Here is a 16,986-nt window from a genome sequence, read left to right as displayed (position 1 = left end):
GCTCCCCTTTTTCTGTCTCATAGGGAACATTGGTGCTTGTGTCATCAGCACTTTGTTCTTGAGAGAATGTAATTCCTTTCTTTTTTTTTAAAGAAATTGTATTTTTAACAATCTTAAAAAAAATTTTGAGTTATGAATTTTCTCCCTCCCTCCAGCCTTTCCCCCACCAGTTGATAAGGCAAGCAATATGATATCATTTATATATGTGAAATCATACAAAACACATTTCTATATTAGCCATATTGCAAAAAAGCAAGAAAAACAAAGCGAAAAAATTATACTTCAATTTTCACTTGGAGTTCATCAGTTTTCTTTCTGGAAGTGGGTAAGAGTTTTCATCATGAATCCTTTGGAATTGTCTTGGATTGTATTTATTAGAGTAGCTAAGTCTTTGCAGTTGATCATTGTTACAGTATTGTTGTTGCTATGTACAATGGTTATCTGGTTCTGTTCATTTTACTCTGCATCGATTAACATAATTCTTCCCACAGTTTTCTGAAACCAGCCCCTTCATCATTTCTTATAGTACAATAGTATTCCATCACAATTATATACGACAACTTGTTCAGCCAATCCCCAATTGATGGGCATCCTCTCCATTTCCAATTCTTTGCCACCACAAATTATTGTACATGTAAGTCCTTTTCCTTTTTATTTCATCTCTTTGGGACACTGACCTAGGAGTGGTATTGTCAGATTAGAGAGTATGCACAGTTTTCTAGCCTTTTGGGCACAGTTCCAAATTTTTCTCCGGCATGGTTGGAATAGTTCACAGATCCACTAACAGTGTATTAGTATTTTTTTTTCCACATACTGTTTTTCCACATCTCCTCCAGCATTTGTCATTTTCCTTTTCTGTCATGTTAGCCAATCTGATAATGTGAAGTAGTATCTCAGAGCTGTGCTAATTTGCATTTTTCTAATTATTAGTGATTTAGATAATTTTTCATATGATATAGATAGTTTACTTTTTCTGAAAACTTCCTACTCATACCATCTGACCATTTATCAATTGGGGAATTGTTCTTACAATAAACTTGACTCAGTTCCTCAAATACTTGAGAAATGAGGCCTTAATCAGAGAAACTTGCTGTACAATTTTTTTATATTACTTCATTGTACCTTTTAGCAAAATGTAGTTACCCTGATTATCTCTTTTAATTAGGGCTGGTTTTGCTTTGTCTGATTGCTATCCCTGCCTTTTTTTTTCAACTTCACCTGAAATATAATAGATTCTGCTGCAGCCTCTTATTTTAACTCTGTGTCTTTCTGTTTCAAGTGTGTCTCTTGTAAACAACATATTGTTGGATTCTAATCTCTAATCCATTCTGCTATCTGCTTCTGTTTTATAGGAGAGTTCATCTCATTCAGATTCACAGTTATGTTTACTGTGTATTTCCCTCCATCCTATTTTCTTCTGTTTATCCTTCTCTCTCTCTTTTTACCCTGTCCTTCCATGAAAGTCTGTTTTGCTTTTGACTTCTGCTTTCCTTTTGCCCTCTGCCCCATTTTCTTATCCCCTTTCCTTCCTGCTTCCCTTTCCTTCTATACCCACTGAGTGTGTGTGTGTGTGTATGTATGTGTGTATGTATGTATTTCCCTCTTTCATCCAATTCCAATGAAAACCCTAACCCTAAATGCGTGCACACGCGCTCCCTTGATGGGCATCCTCTCCATTTCCAAATCTTTGCCGCCGTAAATTCTCATACATGTAAGTCCTTTTCCTTTGTATTTGATTTCTTTGGGGCACTTTCCCCCTTTCCTCTCTATTGTAAAAGTTCTTCCTTGCATACCTCTTTTATGTGAGATAATTTTCCCTGTTGATATTTTCCCCATCCCTCTTTCTCACCCTTTCATTTTTTTTGGAGATCTTCTCAACATAAATCAATTCACACTTGTACCCTCTATATAGACTCCTTCTAATTGCCCTAGTTATGAGAAAGTTCTTTGGAGTTACATGTGCCATCTTCCCATATAGAAATATAAACAGTTTAACCTTCATAAAGTCCTTATGATATCTCTTTCTTATTTGCATCTTTATGCTTCTCCTGAGTCCTGTGTTTGAATGTCAAATTTTCTATTCATCTCTGTTCTTTTCATGAGGAATGCTTGAAAGTCCTCTATTTCATTAAATACCTATTTTTCCTTTGTACTCAATTTTGTTGGGTTGGTTATTTTTTATTGTAATCTGAGCTTCTTTGCCTTCTAGAATATCATATTCCAAGCCCTTCGCTTCTTTAAGTGGAAGCTGTTAAATCTTGTGTGATCCTGACTGTGGTTCCATGGCATTTGAATGGCTTCTTTCTGGCTGCTTGCAGTATTTTCTCCTTGACCTGGGAGATCTGGAATTTGGCTATAATATTCCTGGGAGTTTTCATTTTGGGATTTCTTTAAGGAGGTGACTGGTGGATTCTTTTATTTTCTATTTTATCCTCTGGGTCTAAGATATTGAGGCAGTTTTCCTTGATAATTTCTTGAAACATATCTAGGCTGTTTTTTGGTCATGGCTTTCACATAGTCCAATAATTCTTAAATTATATCTTCTTGATCTGTTTTCCAGGTCAGTTGTTTTTCAGATGAGATATATTTTCTTCTATTTTTCATTCTTTTGACTCCGTTGCATTGTTTCTTGATGTCTCATAGAGTCATTAGCTTCTACTTGCCCAATTCTAATTTTTAAGGAATTATTTTCTTCAATGAGCTTTTATACCTATTTTTCCATTTGGCTGATTCTGCTTTTTATATCATTTTTACTTAATATTTTAGTTTTCAACATTGATTTTCACAAGATTTTGAGTTACAGATTTTCTCCTCGTTTCTACCCTCCCCCCACTCCAAGATGGCATATATTCTGATTGCCCCGTTTCCCAGTCAGCCCTCCCTTCTGTCACCCCATTCCCTCCCATCTCCTTTCACCTTACTTTCTTTTTTTTTATTTGATATTTTATTTTTTAGTTTTCAGCATTGATTTCCACAAGATTTTGAGTTACAAATTTTCTCCTCGTTTCTACCCTCCCCCCCACTCCAAGATGGCATATATTCTGATTGTCCCATTCCCCAGTCAGCCCTCCCTTCTATCACCTCCCCTTCCTCTCCCCCCCATCCCTTTTCCCCTTACTTTCTTATAGGACAAGATAGATTTCTATGCCCCATTGCCTGTGTATCTTATTTTCCCGTTGCATGCAAAAACAACCTTTTTATTTTGAGCATCTGCTTTTAAAACTTGGAGTTCCAAATTCTCTCCCCTCCTCCCTCCCCACCCACTCTCCCTAAGAAGGCAAGCAATTCAACATGGGCCACACATGTATCATTATGCAAAACACTCCCATAGATAGTCATGTTGTGAAAGACATATTTCCCTCCCTCCTATCCTGTCCCCTTTTATTCAGTTTTCTCCCTTGACCCTGTCCCTTTTCAAAAGTGTTTGCTTTTGATTACTTCTTCCCCCATCTGCCCTCCTTCTATTGTCCCCCTTTTTTATCCCCTTCCCCCTACTTTCTTGTGGGGTAAGATACCCAACTGAGTGTGTATGGTATTCCTTCCTCAAGTCAAATCCAATGAGAGCAAGATTCACTCATTCCCTCTCACCTGCCCCCTCTTCCCTTCCAATGAACTGCTTTTTCTTGCCACTTTTATGTGAGATAATTTACCCCATTCTATCTCTCCCTTTCTCCCTCTCTCAATATATTCCTCTCATCCCTTAATTTGATTTTATTTTTTTAGATATCATCCCTTCATATTCAACTCACCCTGTGCCCTCTGTCTATATATACATATATATGTGTGTGTGTGTGTGTGTATGTATGTATGTACGTATGTACGTATGTATGTATGTATATCCCCTTCAGCTACCCGAATACTGAGGTCTCATGAATTATACACATCATCTTTCCATGTAGGAATGTAAACAAAACAGTTCAACTTTAGTAAGTCCCTTATGATTTCTCTTTCTTGTTTACCTTTTCATGTTTCTCTTGATTCTTGTCAAGATTTTCTATTCATCTCTGGTCTTTTCCCTGAAAAAAGCTTGAAAGTCCTCTATTTTATTGAAAATCCATATTTTGCCTTGGAGCATTATACTCAGTTTTGCTGGGTAGGTAATTCTTGGTTTTAATTCTAGCTCCTTTGACCTCTGGAATATCATATTCCATGCCCTTCGATCCCTTAATGTTGAAGCTGCTAGATCTTGTGTATTCCTGATTGTGTTTCCACAGTACTCAAATTGTTTCTTTCTGGCTGCTTGCAGTATTTTCTCCTTGATCTGGGAGCTCTGGAATTTGGCAACAATATTCCTAGGAGTTTTCTTTTTGGAATCTATTTGAGGAGGCGATGGGTGGATTCTTTCAATTTCTATTTTGACCTGTGGCCCTAGAATATCAGGGCAGTTCTCCTTGATGATTTCTTGAAAGATGATATCTAGGCTCTTTTTTTGATCATGGCTTTCAGGTAGTCCAATAATTTTTAAATGATCTCTCCTGGATCTATTTTCCAGGTCAGTGGTTTTTCCAATGAGATATTTCACATTGTCTTCCATTTTTTCATTCCTTTGGTTCTGTTTTATAATATCTTGATTTCTCATAAAGTCACTAGCTTCCACTTGCTCCAGTCTAATTTTTAAGGTAGCATTTTCTTCAGTGGTCTTTTGGACCTCCTTTTCTATTTGGCTAATTCTGCCTTCCAAGGCATTCTTCTCTTCATTGGCTTTTTAGAGCTCTTTTGCCATCTGAGTTAGTCTTTTAAAAATATGGAATGCTTCACAAATTTGCATGTCATCCTTGCATGGGGGCCATGCTAATCTTCTCTGTGTCATTCCAGTTTTAGTATATGTGCTGCCAAAGCAAGCACTTACCTTACTTTCTTGTAGGGCAGGATACATTTCTATGCCCCCTTCCCTATATATGTTATTACCCAGTTGCATGCAAAAACAACATTTTTTTTGAGCATCTGCTTTTAAAACTTTGAGTTCCAAATTTCCTCCCCTCTTCTCTTACCACCGACTCTCCCTAAAAGGCAAGCAGTTCAACATAGGCCACACATGTATCATTATGTAAAACACTTCCACAATACTCATGTTGTGAAAGACTAACTATATTTCCCTCCATCCTATCTTGTCCCCCTTTATTCAGTTTTCTTTCTTGACCCTGTCCCTTTACAAAAGTGTTTGCTTTTGATTACCTCCTCCCTCAACTGCCCTTCCTTCTATCATCTCCCCTTTTTTGTCCCCTACCCGCTACTTTCCTGTGGGGTAAGATACCCAATTGAGTGTGTATGTTATTCTGCTTTTTAAGGAGATCTTTTCTTCAGTGAATTTTTGTGCCTCTTTTACCATTTGGCCAATTCTGTTTTAGGTGTTATTTTTTTCAGTATTTTTTTGTGCCTTTCTCCAAGTTGTTAGTTCTCTTTTCATAATTCTCTTGCATTGCTCTCATTTCATTTCTTATTTTTTCTTTTACCCCCTTATCCTTTTTTGTGCCCGCAGTGGCGTGAATATATGATGAAGTAATTGACACAAAAAGACAAAGACATGGGGCTAGGCGAGTCACATAGTCAACCTATAGACTGATTTTAATGGAATTACTGACAGTATTTTATACAGGTTAATTACTGAGTCATCCTGACTTCAAAGAAAAGTACAATAAAGCATTGATTAAGTTTTTTATCTCCTTGTTCCTAGGAGTGAGACACTATTTTTACTCAAGGCTAACCAAATTGAAACATTTATGTTCTCTAGCATATAGATAACCAGGCTGAAACATTTCTGTCATCACCCATGTGAGTAATCAGCTACAAAGGCAGGTTTTCTTGGCCAAGTCTTCTTATCCTAAAACTGGCCTTGCCGTGCTAGGCCCATTTTACATTGATCCTGCCTTGCAGAGATCTAAGAGGCCTAAACAGGATATAGCTGGCTCCCCACATCTCCCCCCTTTTTATTCTGTAATTTTAAGTGGCTTAAACATAGCGTTCATTATGCTAAGGACACAAGGTAGACAAAAATTTAGTATGATCAAAGAAAGAATATAAGGTAGTGTATGGAAAATAGTCAAAAATATATTATTAAATATTTTGAAACTATCAATAATTGTTTTTACTACCCCCTCTGGATCAATACCAGGAAAAGGGGCATTTCACTACTTCAGCATTCCAATCAATCCCCCCCTTTCTCTTTTGTAGACACTTCACCATTATAGGTACATGTGAATTCTTCCCCTTAACCATCAACCATTTAAGTAAATATGGGAAGGATTGATTGACGCATTGACAAATCAAAAGGGGCAGTCCCCTTTGTGAATATAGATACATAGACTCAAAAAGAAATAAAATGTAATTGTCTCTTTAAGATTCAAAAAGTCTTTTCTTATGCAGCTGTCTGGCAGGGATCATCGTCAATACAATCTTGTGGTCCTTGGTATCTGTCCCACCATCTCCAGCACAGCATCTTCTTCTTCTTGTCTTCTTATAGGAATCAGCTTTCTGTCCATTCTCCTACAAGTGATCTTAGCACAATTTTAAATTACCATTTCTAATCTTTATAACCCTGATCATATTTACAAACTCAAAATTTGAACCATGGCCAATTGTCATTTTTAAGAAATTCACATCAGAAGCCAGTGTCTTACACTTGACATATATCCATTATTAATTTCCTCACTAGGAGGATGAGGTGCCACTTAAGGAGTTAATAACAGGCTTCAGTACATACATAAATACACTAAATTGTCAATTTTTAACACAGTGCATATAGAATCTTAACCTTTTAGTCATGGCATGTTTCTTTGATGGCACTTACAAAGTAGACCACGAACCTCTTTTTTTTTTTTTGGCATCATTAGTTGTAACAAAACTTTAGACAAGCATGATATTAATCAAATAACAAAATAACATTCTCACATTGCTTAAGGAACATTTACAAAGTGAGCCTTAAGTAACACTAATTCCAAAGTATTGTAACAAAGTTTCTAGTTATTACAAAATTCTTAGATATCGCAAAGTTTCTTAGTCAAAGAAGTATTGTAACAGAATCTCACATTGTTAGGAGTAAGAGACTGATCACAGGAAAAATACTACTACTCTTAGAATCCTTTTTATCTATTTTACATAAACTTGCAATTTCTTGGCAAGCCAAGTTCATTGTTTAGAATTTACATAAATCAAACAAGTTCTTTTCCAGGGCTGATGAACTAGCCCACAGGGGTCTTGGCAATTTTACAAAATAAGGAGCAGTAACATGGATCTCAGGAAGGGGTTAATAGAAAAACCTTGGGCCTGTCTGCTATCTTTTGCCTTTTCTCTGAGCACACTTATTCAAGGTCGAGGCTTTCTAAAAATCATGCAAAGAATTTTACAAAACTTTTCTTCATAAACTTATTTCCCTTTCTCAGAAACAGCTTACAATTTATTCTGATATTATTATTAATTTATAAGTACTAAACAATTCTTAAATTTGATCACAAAACCTTTTCCACATAATTAAGAGGAAAAAAAAGAAAACTAAACATAGTTTTGTAAATACTAGACTTAAGCTTAATTAACAATCTCATGAATTTCCTAAATGATAGCAAAACAATTAAAGACAAAATTTGGTAATTTATGATTTTTAAAATTATAACACTACAAAATATTATGACATGGTCAATTAGAATGATTAAAAGTTTTCTAACTGAGTATAATTCTTAGCCTAACACCATTTAGATTATAAAAGAAATTGCTTTTCTAACGATACAGAATCTCAAATTTTACACATATATATTACTAGTATTTACATTAATGATAATAGTAATGGTCTCAGTAAATCACAATAGTTATGTCACAACCAGTAGATCTCAACAGTTCTGTCACAATCAGTAAGTCTCAATAGGTATGTCACAATCAGTAAATCTCAGTAGTTATGTTACAACCAGTAAGTCTTAATAGTTACCCAATATCACCACAATTAATCAGCACCAATGGAGGAATTATCTACATCTGTATCACACAGCTGGGGAGACCCAGGTCAGCTTCCAGAGTCCCGACAGGAAGGTCCTGGGCTATGCGTAGGTCCCATGGAGAAGATTCCCAAATTGCTTTATATGAGTCATTCATCTCATCACCATTAACATAAACCTCACATTGAAGAAAATCCACATAAAGTTAATGAATATGAAGCAATTATTTTTAACTTAAAACAGTTTACATTCAAATAGCATTCATTTTATGACAAGCATTGTGCTAAGCATCTTTTTAATCATGCGATCTTTGTAGTGTTCCTGGGAATGAATTCCACCACCATCCCCTTATTGAACAGTAAACTTAAAGTAAATAGAATTTTCTTTGGGCTATATGGTTAATAAATTTCTCAATGCCAAATAACAATATGCATCCCTTTTTTTAATTATTCAGATATACATTTCTAAGTTCCATTCACAGTTTTCTTGGGAAAGTTTTAGAAACAGTTTGGAATCACCTATTATGATCAGGTTGGTTTAAAATGTGCTGGGCCAGTATTCTAACTACTTCTTTTGGCCCAGGTAAAAAGGAAGCCTAAGGAATTTGACTCATCGCTAACAAGGTATAGTCAGTTTCCCTTCCAGGCAGAGGAGGTTGATAGTTAATTGAACAGCAATAATAATAATTCACAATAATCAATATCTTTACCATAGCCAATATCCATATTAGATTTACTAGAGCCTACCCATGAATCTAGCCCAATAGGTGGGAGGACATAATTCCTTCTATCTCTCTAGAACTTTATTGGTTTTTAACATTAAAACAGTAATCCCAAAAAGCCTAGTTGACAATCTTACAAGTTTCCTAAGTGCTGGCCGAATTATTTTAGCTGTGACCTATTAACTACAAGTAAAGGCTTACCAAATGGCAATTATAAAACATAAGACAGGATTAGCAAGGCTGAGAAAGTAACTTAACCAGTTTGACACAATTGTTTTCATTTTTTAGTTTCAACAAAATTTAGATTAAAAATTTCTTTGTCTAATACTATTTTTAGCTCACAACATTCACTCAAGTTTTACAATATAGGAGAATTTTACTACAATTTAGAAGTACAATAATAATACAAACAGAAAAATTTCAGATGACATTAATTGCATTCCCAAATCATTACATATATTGGGCTTACCAAGCATAGAGGCTTTTCTTCTCTCCCCACAGTTGCAGAGTTTGGCTGTGGACTGGGGGTGGTTGAGCCAGGGATTTGGGAAAGGGGAGGAGAACTAAACACCAGGGAGTGCTGGGAAGCTGTAGTAGAGTCCAGCACCTGAGTTAAGGGTCTGAGGAGTCATTGAGGAGGGTCCCTGAGGAACCTTTGCTTCCTAATAGGGGTTGCTGGGCTTTGGGAAACTTGGAGCAAAAATTCCAGGTTCCACTGGTGAGGGAGCAAGGGTTTGGGGGCTTGAGAGGAGAGGTTCCTCTGCTTGGCTAGAAGTGTGGACGTCAGGACACCCAGGGGTCCAGGGCTCCAGGGCTGTTGTCAGTGGGATATGAAAGGGCAACAAAGTAGCAAAGTAGAGAACAGAGAGTAGAGCTTTTGTTGCAACATGTATTTTAATTTTTGCAGTTTCAATGTTATTATAATTTAATTTACATTGAGGCTTTAGGTGAAAAAACATCAAAATAAAGGGCCTAAATAAGAAAAAGCAGCTAGTAAGCGGGGCAGTTATTTTGAAAAGGAGTCAACTCTCTATTGTATATTCACAGCTGAATCACTTTTTAAACTTTCCAAGTAGCAAACTTAGGAAGATCACAGCAAGCTAGAAATAGCTATTGAGATAATTCCTATTCTAAGAAATATTTTTGTTTTCTCAGGAATATTGTAAGTAACAGTCTTTTGGGTAAGGTATGTTCAGATTGGCTCTCATTCTCTGCTTTTATTTCTCTATTTTGGAGGCTATAAGCCACTTTTTTCAACTCAAATAGGAATGAGGGTCACTAAATTGCACATAAGGATATCTGTAGTTGTATATTAAAAAACTACTTATTAATTCTATTTATTTAATACCTTTATGTTATTAAGTATTTTCCAGTTCTGTTTATAGGATCATTACTAAAGTTCTTAATTCTAAAAATTGGGAAAGCACATTATAGATTTTTTTTAAGTCCTCTTTCCAGTTTTTTTTCTTAATTTATACTAGTCTCATGGTGATTCTTATTAACCACACATGAATTAAAACATCTTTGTATATACTTCTGACTTTGAGCTGGAATTCTTAACCCCCCAAGGAGTCTACAGATAGGAGGGGGATACAAAATATATATCTTTTGTCATTTAAACTGAATTTTCTTCACATTAACAAGTGTATTATTATTTTGAAAAAGGTTTCATATGCTTCACCAGATTATCTATGGTTAACAGAATCTGCTAAAGAATTTTTAGCTGCTCTAACATTTATTGCAGCCCTGAAAATATCTTAATAGTTCTAATTTTAACTTGAGTAAATTTTACTTCTGTGTTCACTCCTTAAAAACTTTTTTGAAAGTGAGAACCTTGAATCCTCCAGCCAAGGTGAATGGGACTCTGGAAAAGATCCAGTGGTGCCTTGTCCCTTCTCCCCCATGCTGGGAAACTCAAAGTGTCTCTTTTTCAGATCTATACATTTTCCAAATTTGTCTTAATGCCAAATAGTATAATAAATTCTGACTTAAACATCAAATTAAGAAGTAACACATTTCACTTAACTCTAAGAGGAAAAGATCCCCCTTGTCTTTCTTATCTCTCTTCACATTCCAAATTTGGCCAGAATTGGAATGAAGGGGGAAAGAAAGAGCATTTTCTTTATTTCAACAGCTTTAACAACAAAGAGTCAGATAACATACTCTCTTCACACAGAGACACATAACACAAAACAGATACAGACAGAAAATGACAGGACACACAAAAAGGATTTCTAGAAATCCGGCATTTTTCTTTTCCCTTTCTCCTTTGGTAACTCCCAATTAGCTAGTCTACTATTGTCATCCATCCCTGGACTGAGGCTCACAAGATCTCTCCACAACCCCAATATCATGCTTAATTGTTCTTTGTACCATAGGAACTTTTCCTTCTGGAGTAAGACATATTTTTAAAATGTTCCATATGGAAAAGGCTGACATTGGGAAGTGTTCTGGTCCATCTTCCCTTAATCTTTTACGAATTTGTTTTCTGATCTTTCTGAATCAATTGTACCTTCTTGTTTTTCTTTTCTGTTATATAAAAACCTCTTTCTGTTACAATTTTTCTTAATACTTGCTGATACAGATCCCTATCTTTAAATTGTATCTGTCCCATAGTTAAATTTTCTAAATCTACTTTTCTAACTCTCTAAATCTCTAAAATTTCTACAATCCCCCAGTAAGCCTAGTGGAGTAATCCTCTTACCTCTCATTTGAATGCGCTCTAGAGCCTGTATTGGTAAGACGTTACTTCAATTCAAGTCTTCGACTCGTCCCTGTTACTGGCACCAACTGTGCCTGCAGTGGCATGAATATATGATGAAGTAATTGACACAAAAAGACAAAAGACATGAGGCTAGGCGAGTCACATAGTCAACCTATAGACTGATTTTAATGGAATTACTGACAGTATTTTATACAGGTTAATTACTGAGTCATCCTGACTTCAAAGAAAAGTACAATAAAGCATTGATTAAGTTTTTTATCTCCTTGTTCCTAGGAGTGAGACACTATTTTTACTCAAGGCTAACCAAATTGAAACATTTATGTTCTCTAGCATATAGATAACCAGGCTGAAACATTTCTGTCATCACCCATGTGAGTAATCAGCTACAAAGGCAGGTTTTCTTGGCCAAGTCTTCTTATCCTAAAACTGGCCTTGCTGTGCATAGGCCCATTTTCAATTGACCCTGCCTTGCAGAGATCTAAGAGGCCTAAACAGGATGTAGCTGGCTCCCCACACTTTTTCTTTAACTCTTTTGGGAATTCTTATTGGGCTTGTGTTAAATTTGCATTTTTCTTTGATGCTTTGCTAGTAGCTGTTTTCATATTGTCTTCTGGGTTTGCAACTTGATCTTCCCTGCCACCATAGTAGCTTTTATGGTCAGGTTCTTTTTTCATTGTTTGCTCATTTTTCCAGCCTATTTCTTGACTTTGACCTTTATGTTAAAGGTGGACTCTGTTCATCTGGGGGTGGGGAAATACTGTCCCAAGCTTCATACTTTTTCTCATTGCTGTTTTCAGAGCTAGCTCTGGGGGTCTGCAAGTTTTTGGTGCTTCCAAGGTGGTGTTATCCTGGGAGAGGTATTATCGTCTTTGCCCAGGAAGGGTGCCTGGTCTCCTGCAGCCACAAATATTAGTGCTCCCCTTACCCCTGGATCTGTGACCAGGTGCCCTGATCCCAGTTAGTGTTCCTCTCCACCCTGAAATTGTGACCAAGAACTGTGTAAGGGCAATGGAGTTGCCAAACAGTGCTTGATCCTAGTGTCAGCTTAGGGTCCCCTGTAATCTTTCTTACCAGTTGTCCAGTCCCCTTTCCGTCTCTGGGATAAGAGCTCCTGAAGCTGCTACTCCTGCTGCTGTCATAGCCAACCTCCACCCCAACCTCCTAAGTTGTCTTGTGCTGGAAAAATATCTTACCCTAACTTTTTATTGCCTATGCTGCTCCAGAATTCAATTCGACTTGTTATTTTTAAGTTATTTGGTGGGGAGAGTTGGGAGAGTTCAGCTAGGTCTACTTGTCCGTTTTGGCTCCTCCACCCCTGTCCCAATCTGTTTCCTTTCAAGGCAACTTTCCTTGTAGAACTTTGTGCCATCTGATTCTATCTATCCTTTTCCTGAAGTTCATTCACCTGAAATGTAGGTTGGTTTGTCCATCTGTGCCTGGTGATCTCTTCCTTATTGCTTACACACACTAAGATGGTGTGGTCATTGCATCTCAAAGTTTTAGTCAGGTCCTCTTTGGCAATAATTTCTTCTTTATCAGCTAGAATCACTTTTTTATTGTTTTGTCTACCTTTTAAAGAATTATATTCTTGGGGCAGCTAGGTGGTGTAGTGGATAGAACACTAGCCCTGGAGTCAGGAAGACCTGAGTTCAAATATGGCCTCAGACACTTACTAGCTATATGTAACAACAATGTTGCTTGCAGCTTCTGTGGGAGAGTTAGATCAATAACACCAGCAGACAGGAGGGCTGCTAGCACAGGTTCTTTGATCTGTTTTTCTAAAGGAAAGCAACTTTAAAGGAGTCAACAATCTTACTTTAATCGTTCACATATATACCATTCAGGGGAAGAGTTAGCAACCTGAACTTCAGAGCAAATACAAACAGAAATTACAAGCAGAAATTATGAACAGATAAAATAACACAAATCAACAGACAGGCTTCTCTCTGTCTGACCAAAGCTATGCATACATAGGTGCCAGAGGGAGAAGCACCAACATCTGGGTTTCCAAAGTCAGGAGTTCCTTAATGGCTACCCAGGGTCTCATCTGGCTACATCACAAGAACCCTCTTCCCATGAGTGAGCCCCAAAGCAAAATGCCAGCCTCCAAGTACATACACACTTCTTCAGGGTCAGAAGGCGTCACAACCCTTGTGACCCACGCTCATGTGACTTAGGCTTCCATGTGACTTTATCAGGTCACATGGGCCTATTAATGGATGGGAAAGATCTTCTCATCAAGCAAAAAATACATTAATAATACACTATGTCACCCTGAGCAAGTCACTTAACCCCAGTTGCCTCAAAAAAAAAAAAGCAGTATATGCTTGTTAAGGCATGTCAGGGATTATAAACTGCTCTAAATTTATTAGACAAAGACCCCTCCTCCCTTTCCCCTAGCAGATGGCTGGGTAGTTAAAGTCTCCCATTACTGCTATGTCATTCCTCTTTCCTACGTTTGTGATTTGTTTCTGTAACTCACCATCATTTCCTCCTCTAGTCTGGCTGGATAGTTCTGCGATATACTTCTGCCACAATATTGCTTCTATTTCACTTTTGTTGTTCTATGATCTTCCCAACTGTGGTTCCTTGATTTCCTTTAGGAGTGTTCTTATTTCTATATTATAGCTATTCAATAGTACTTCCCTTTCTTTTTTCATCTGTTCATTTTGAATAGGGTATGTTCTTTTATTTCTATATTTGAATCATATAAATCACATTTCTTCTTTTCATTAAGGATATTTACTACTCATATTCTGTGCCCTTGTGTGTAGACATCTCAGACCACCAGTATGATTGTTTCTCTTCTTTTTTAATCCTATCTCATGTGAATTATTGGGCATCTCCAATGATGTTTTTATTTCTACTATTCTTTGTGGTGTTGGTGTAGTGAAGATCTTTGGCTAGTTTTTTTCTTCCCTCCACCCCGCCCCTTCTAGTTCTTATTTGATGTGCTGCCTCCTTGGCCAAGAGCCATCATTCCTGTATGTTAAGTCCTCTTCCAGAAATCCAAGTCTCGTTCTCTAGTATCATCATCTTAACTAGCTCTCACTTATACTAATTTTACTCTTCTGAAACTTTTTCAATCAGTAGCAGTGATGAAGAAACCATCTATACCTTTAAGGAATTAAGTTTGTCCATGGCTTCATTATCCCCAGAGAAACGTTTAGATTCTTTTTGGTGATATCATTGGAACCCAGGTGAAGCATTAGAAGTGTGGGTATTATTGGCCTGGTTTGATAAGTATGTTGGGTACTGTATCACTTATAAGGCAGTTTAAAATCCAAATAAGCCAAGCACAGAGATGCAGGAGTATAAGGAGACAGAACAGACCCAAGAGAAAAGGCCTACAAAGCCAGAGGAAGGGAAGGGGCAATCTTCTTCATGTTTACTGCTTCTTTTTTTGAGATGTGACAACTTCAGGCCTGGGGGCTGAGGATGTGATAGGATTTTAGAAACTCTTAATGTGCTGGCCTCTGGCTGGATGAGATGATTAACAGGGATGGTGTGGGTTTTTTTTCCTCCTAGGTAACTGCCTATCAGCATAAGGACTATAACAACTTGTGGATTGTGAAGAAACACAATGCTAGCACAGGTAAGCAGAAAGTGAGGAAATATCAGGGGGCTGATACTTATCTGACTCATTAGGTAACTGGAGTCCTTAATTTAACTTCCTTTTGGTCGCTAGGAGGGTGGGCATATCTACGTGGAGAGATTCAGAACAGGCATGGTTTGAATCTGCACAAATACTTTTTAAAAATAAAATTGGAGAACAAGGGCTAGGCATAGATTAAACATGTTAGGGTATGTTTAACATTTAAGAATGTGTTTAAGTCCATGCCCTGCCCTTTGGGTACTGGATACTTAGCCAAGAGCCTGAGGGTGGCACCAGCAGGGAATGGATAGCAGTTGCCTTCATTTCTTCTGTGGAGTCCACTAAAACTTGCACATCCCAGCATGCAGGGCACCCCAAATTGTCAAAGCAAGATGGCCATCATTCTTATTTGGAATATGCCTGTCAGTTACAATTCTGGGGGCCTGATGACTGTGTATTATGGTAGCATTTGGCTGGGCCTGTAACTTAGGGCCTCATTCTGGCTTCCCTCTTTGTGCTATTGTTCCCTGGTGTGAGCCAAGCTGATGGGCTCCTACTCAGAGGCTGAATTATACAGGGCTCAGGTGTTTCTAGCAAACCTCACATCCAAATCTGCTTCTCTTTGGGCAGACAGATTGCTACCTGTAGATCGTGCCTTCTGCTGTAGTGGTGGAGAGGACAAAGGGCACCTCCTGTTCACCTTCCCTGTATTTCTGCTGGTTGTCTTGCTCTGCTGTCTGCCTTTATTTTTCAGATTAAGGTGACCTGGCTCAGTCTACCTCTGGATAAAATAATCAGTTCTTTGCAGGCAACACTGCTGCTGTTCATTTTAATCCACTTGTTTGTTTTTTCCCTGTCCCTTTTCATCATGGCTTCTAGCCCAATCTCTTATAAAAATGTGACTTGTAAAATTATTCTGACTAACAAATTATGAATCCGTTGCATGGGAACTTTGTCAGTTTCTTTCCCAAGAGGGGGCCAGTTGCATGATTGAGTTTAGTTGAGTCTTTTGTTTTTAATGTATTTTAAACTAATGGGATAATATGAATGACATTTCAGATGGGCTGATCTCAAAGTTTTGTTTGTAGAATGAGGTAAAGGGAAAATACAAACAGCCTCTCGAAATTTACTTTGACATGATTAATTGGATGATATCAGTGGTCCATTGTGCAGGCTCAACTACCAGATTCAAACTCCGGCATCTCAGCTGGAAAATAGGAGTGCTGTGGGCCTACTCAGATGTAGCCTTGGAGAGAGCTGGTGTCCTAGGATGTCTTTGTATTCTTCCTGACTCGCTGGCATAAATTGATAAAAATGAACTTTCTCTCTCCAAATAAACTATTTAACCATGTGATATTTTTCTTATAATGATTCCTCTGATTTGTAGAAAGATCATATAGGTACGAACATCTCTGGGATTGGGCTTTCTGACTAATTCTCTGGAGATTTGTGTGTGTGTGTTATATGACTATTTTTAGTCAATAGATTTATTTCTTAGTCTGACCTTGGTCTATTTCCAAAGCATTAGTATTTCCAGAATATTCCTAGCTCGTCATTTCTTGGTAAAGAAACTTTTAAAGGCCCATTCTGCATTGCTGTGACCACTTTAAATTCCTTTTCTACATTGTCACCTCTCTAGATCCTGACTGGCCCTGGTCTCAAGGTTATAACAAAAGTTGGCTTTCATTCTCATCTTTTTGGGTTCACTTCTGGGAAATGGAATGCCAGAGATCAAATAATCACTGGTAGAATTTTCAGGGTCTGATAATTGTCTTTGGGAAGAAGAGTTGAACTATTGGTTATATGTATGGAGCTGACTTTTAAAAGGGATGGTGTTCATCTTTATTCCTAATCCATGGTATGAGACAATGTTTGTTTCTACTTGGCAGATCCTCTAGACCCTTCTTTCCCGGTAGAGTTTGTAAGACACGGAGACATCATTCGGCTGGAACACAAAGAGTAAGGATGTTCAGGATTAAAAGGGTGCCTGAAGATCAGGGAGGGGAGGTTTTGATTGTTTTTC

The 16,986-nt window shown here is 37.4% G+C and overlaps 1 protein-coding gene and 1 non-coding gene across 5 annotated transcripts in view; one reads left to right on the top strand and one right to left on the bottom strand.

Moving 5' to 3' along the window:
- Positions 1–16,986, top strand: part of POMT2 (protein O-mannosyltransferase 2) — a 74,929-nt gene that overhangs the window by 20,011 nt on the left and 37,932 nt on the right. For all 4 annotated transcript variants that reach the window (XM_036735269.1, XM_036735270.1, XM_036735271.1 and 1 more), the window contains exons 10-11: positions 14,897–14,963; positions 16,853–16,922. In XM_036735269.1, the coding sequence (XP_036591164.1) occupies positions 14,897–14,963; positions 16,853–16,922 (137 nt within the window). The remainder of the gene's footprint in view (positions 1–14,896; positions 14,964–16,852; positions 16,923–16,986) is intronic.
- LOC118830434 lies at positions 4,739–4,845 on the bottom strand. Its single transcript, XR_005009069.1, has one exon. It is a non-coding gene; the product is annotated as a U6 spliceosomal RNA (small nuclear RNA).

This window comes from Trichosurus vulpecula, chromosome 8, assembly GCF_011100635.1.
Source record: "Trichosurus vulpecula isolate mTriVul1 chromosome 8, mTriVul1.pri, whole genome shotgun sequence".
NCBI lineage: Eukaryota > Metazoa > Chordata > Mammalia > Diprotodontia > Phalangeridae > Trichosurus > Trichosurus vulpecula.
This window is presented reverse-complemented; position numbering and strand designations above follow the sequence as displayed.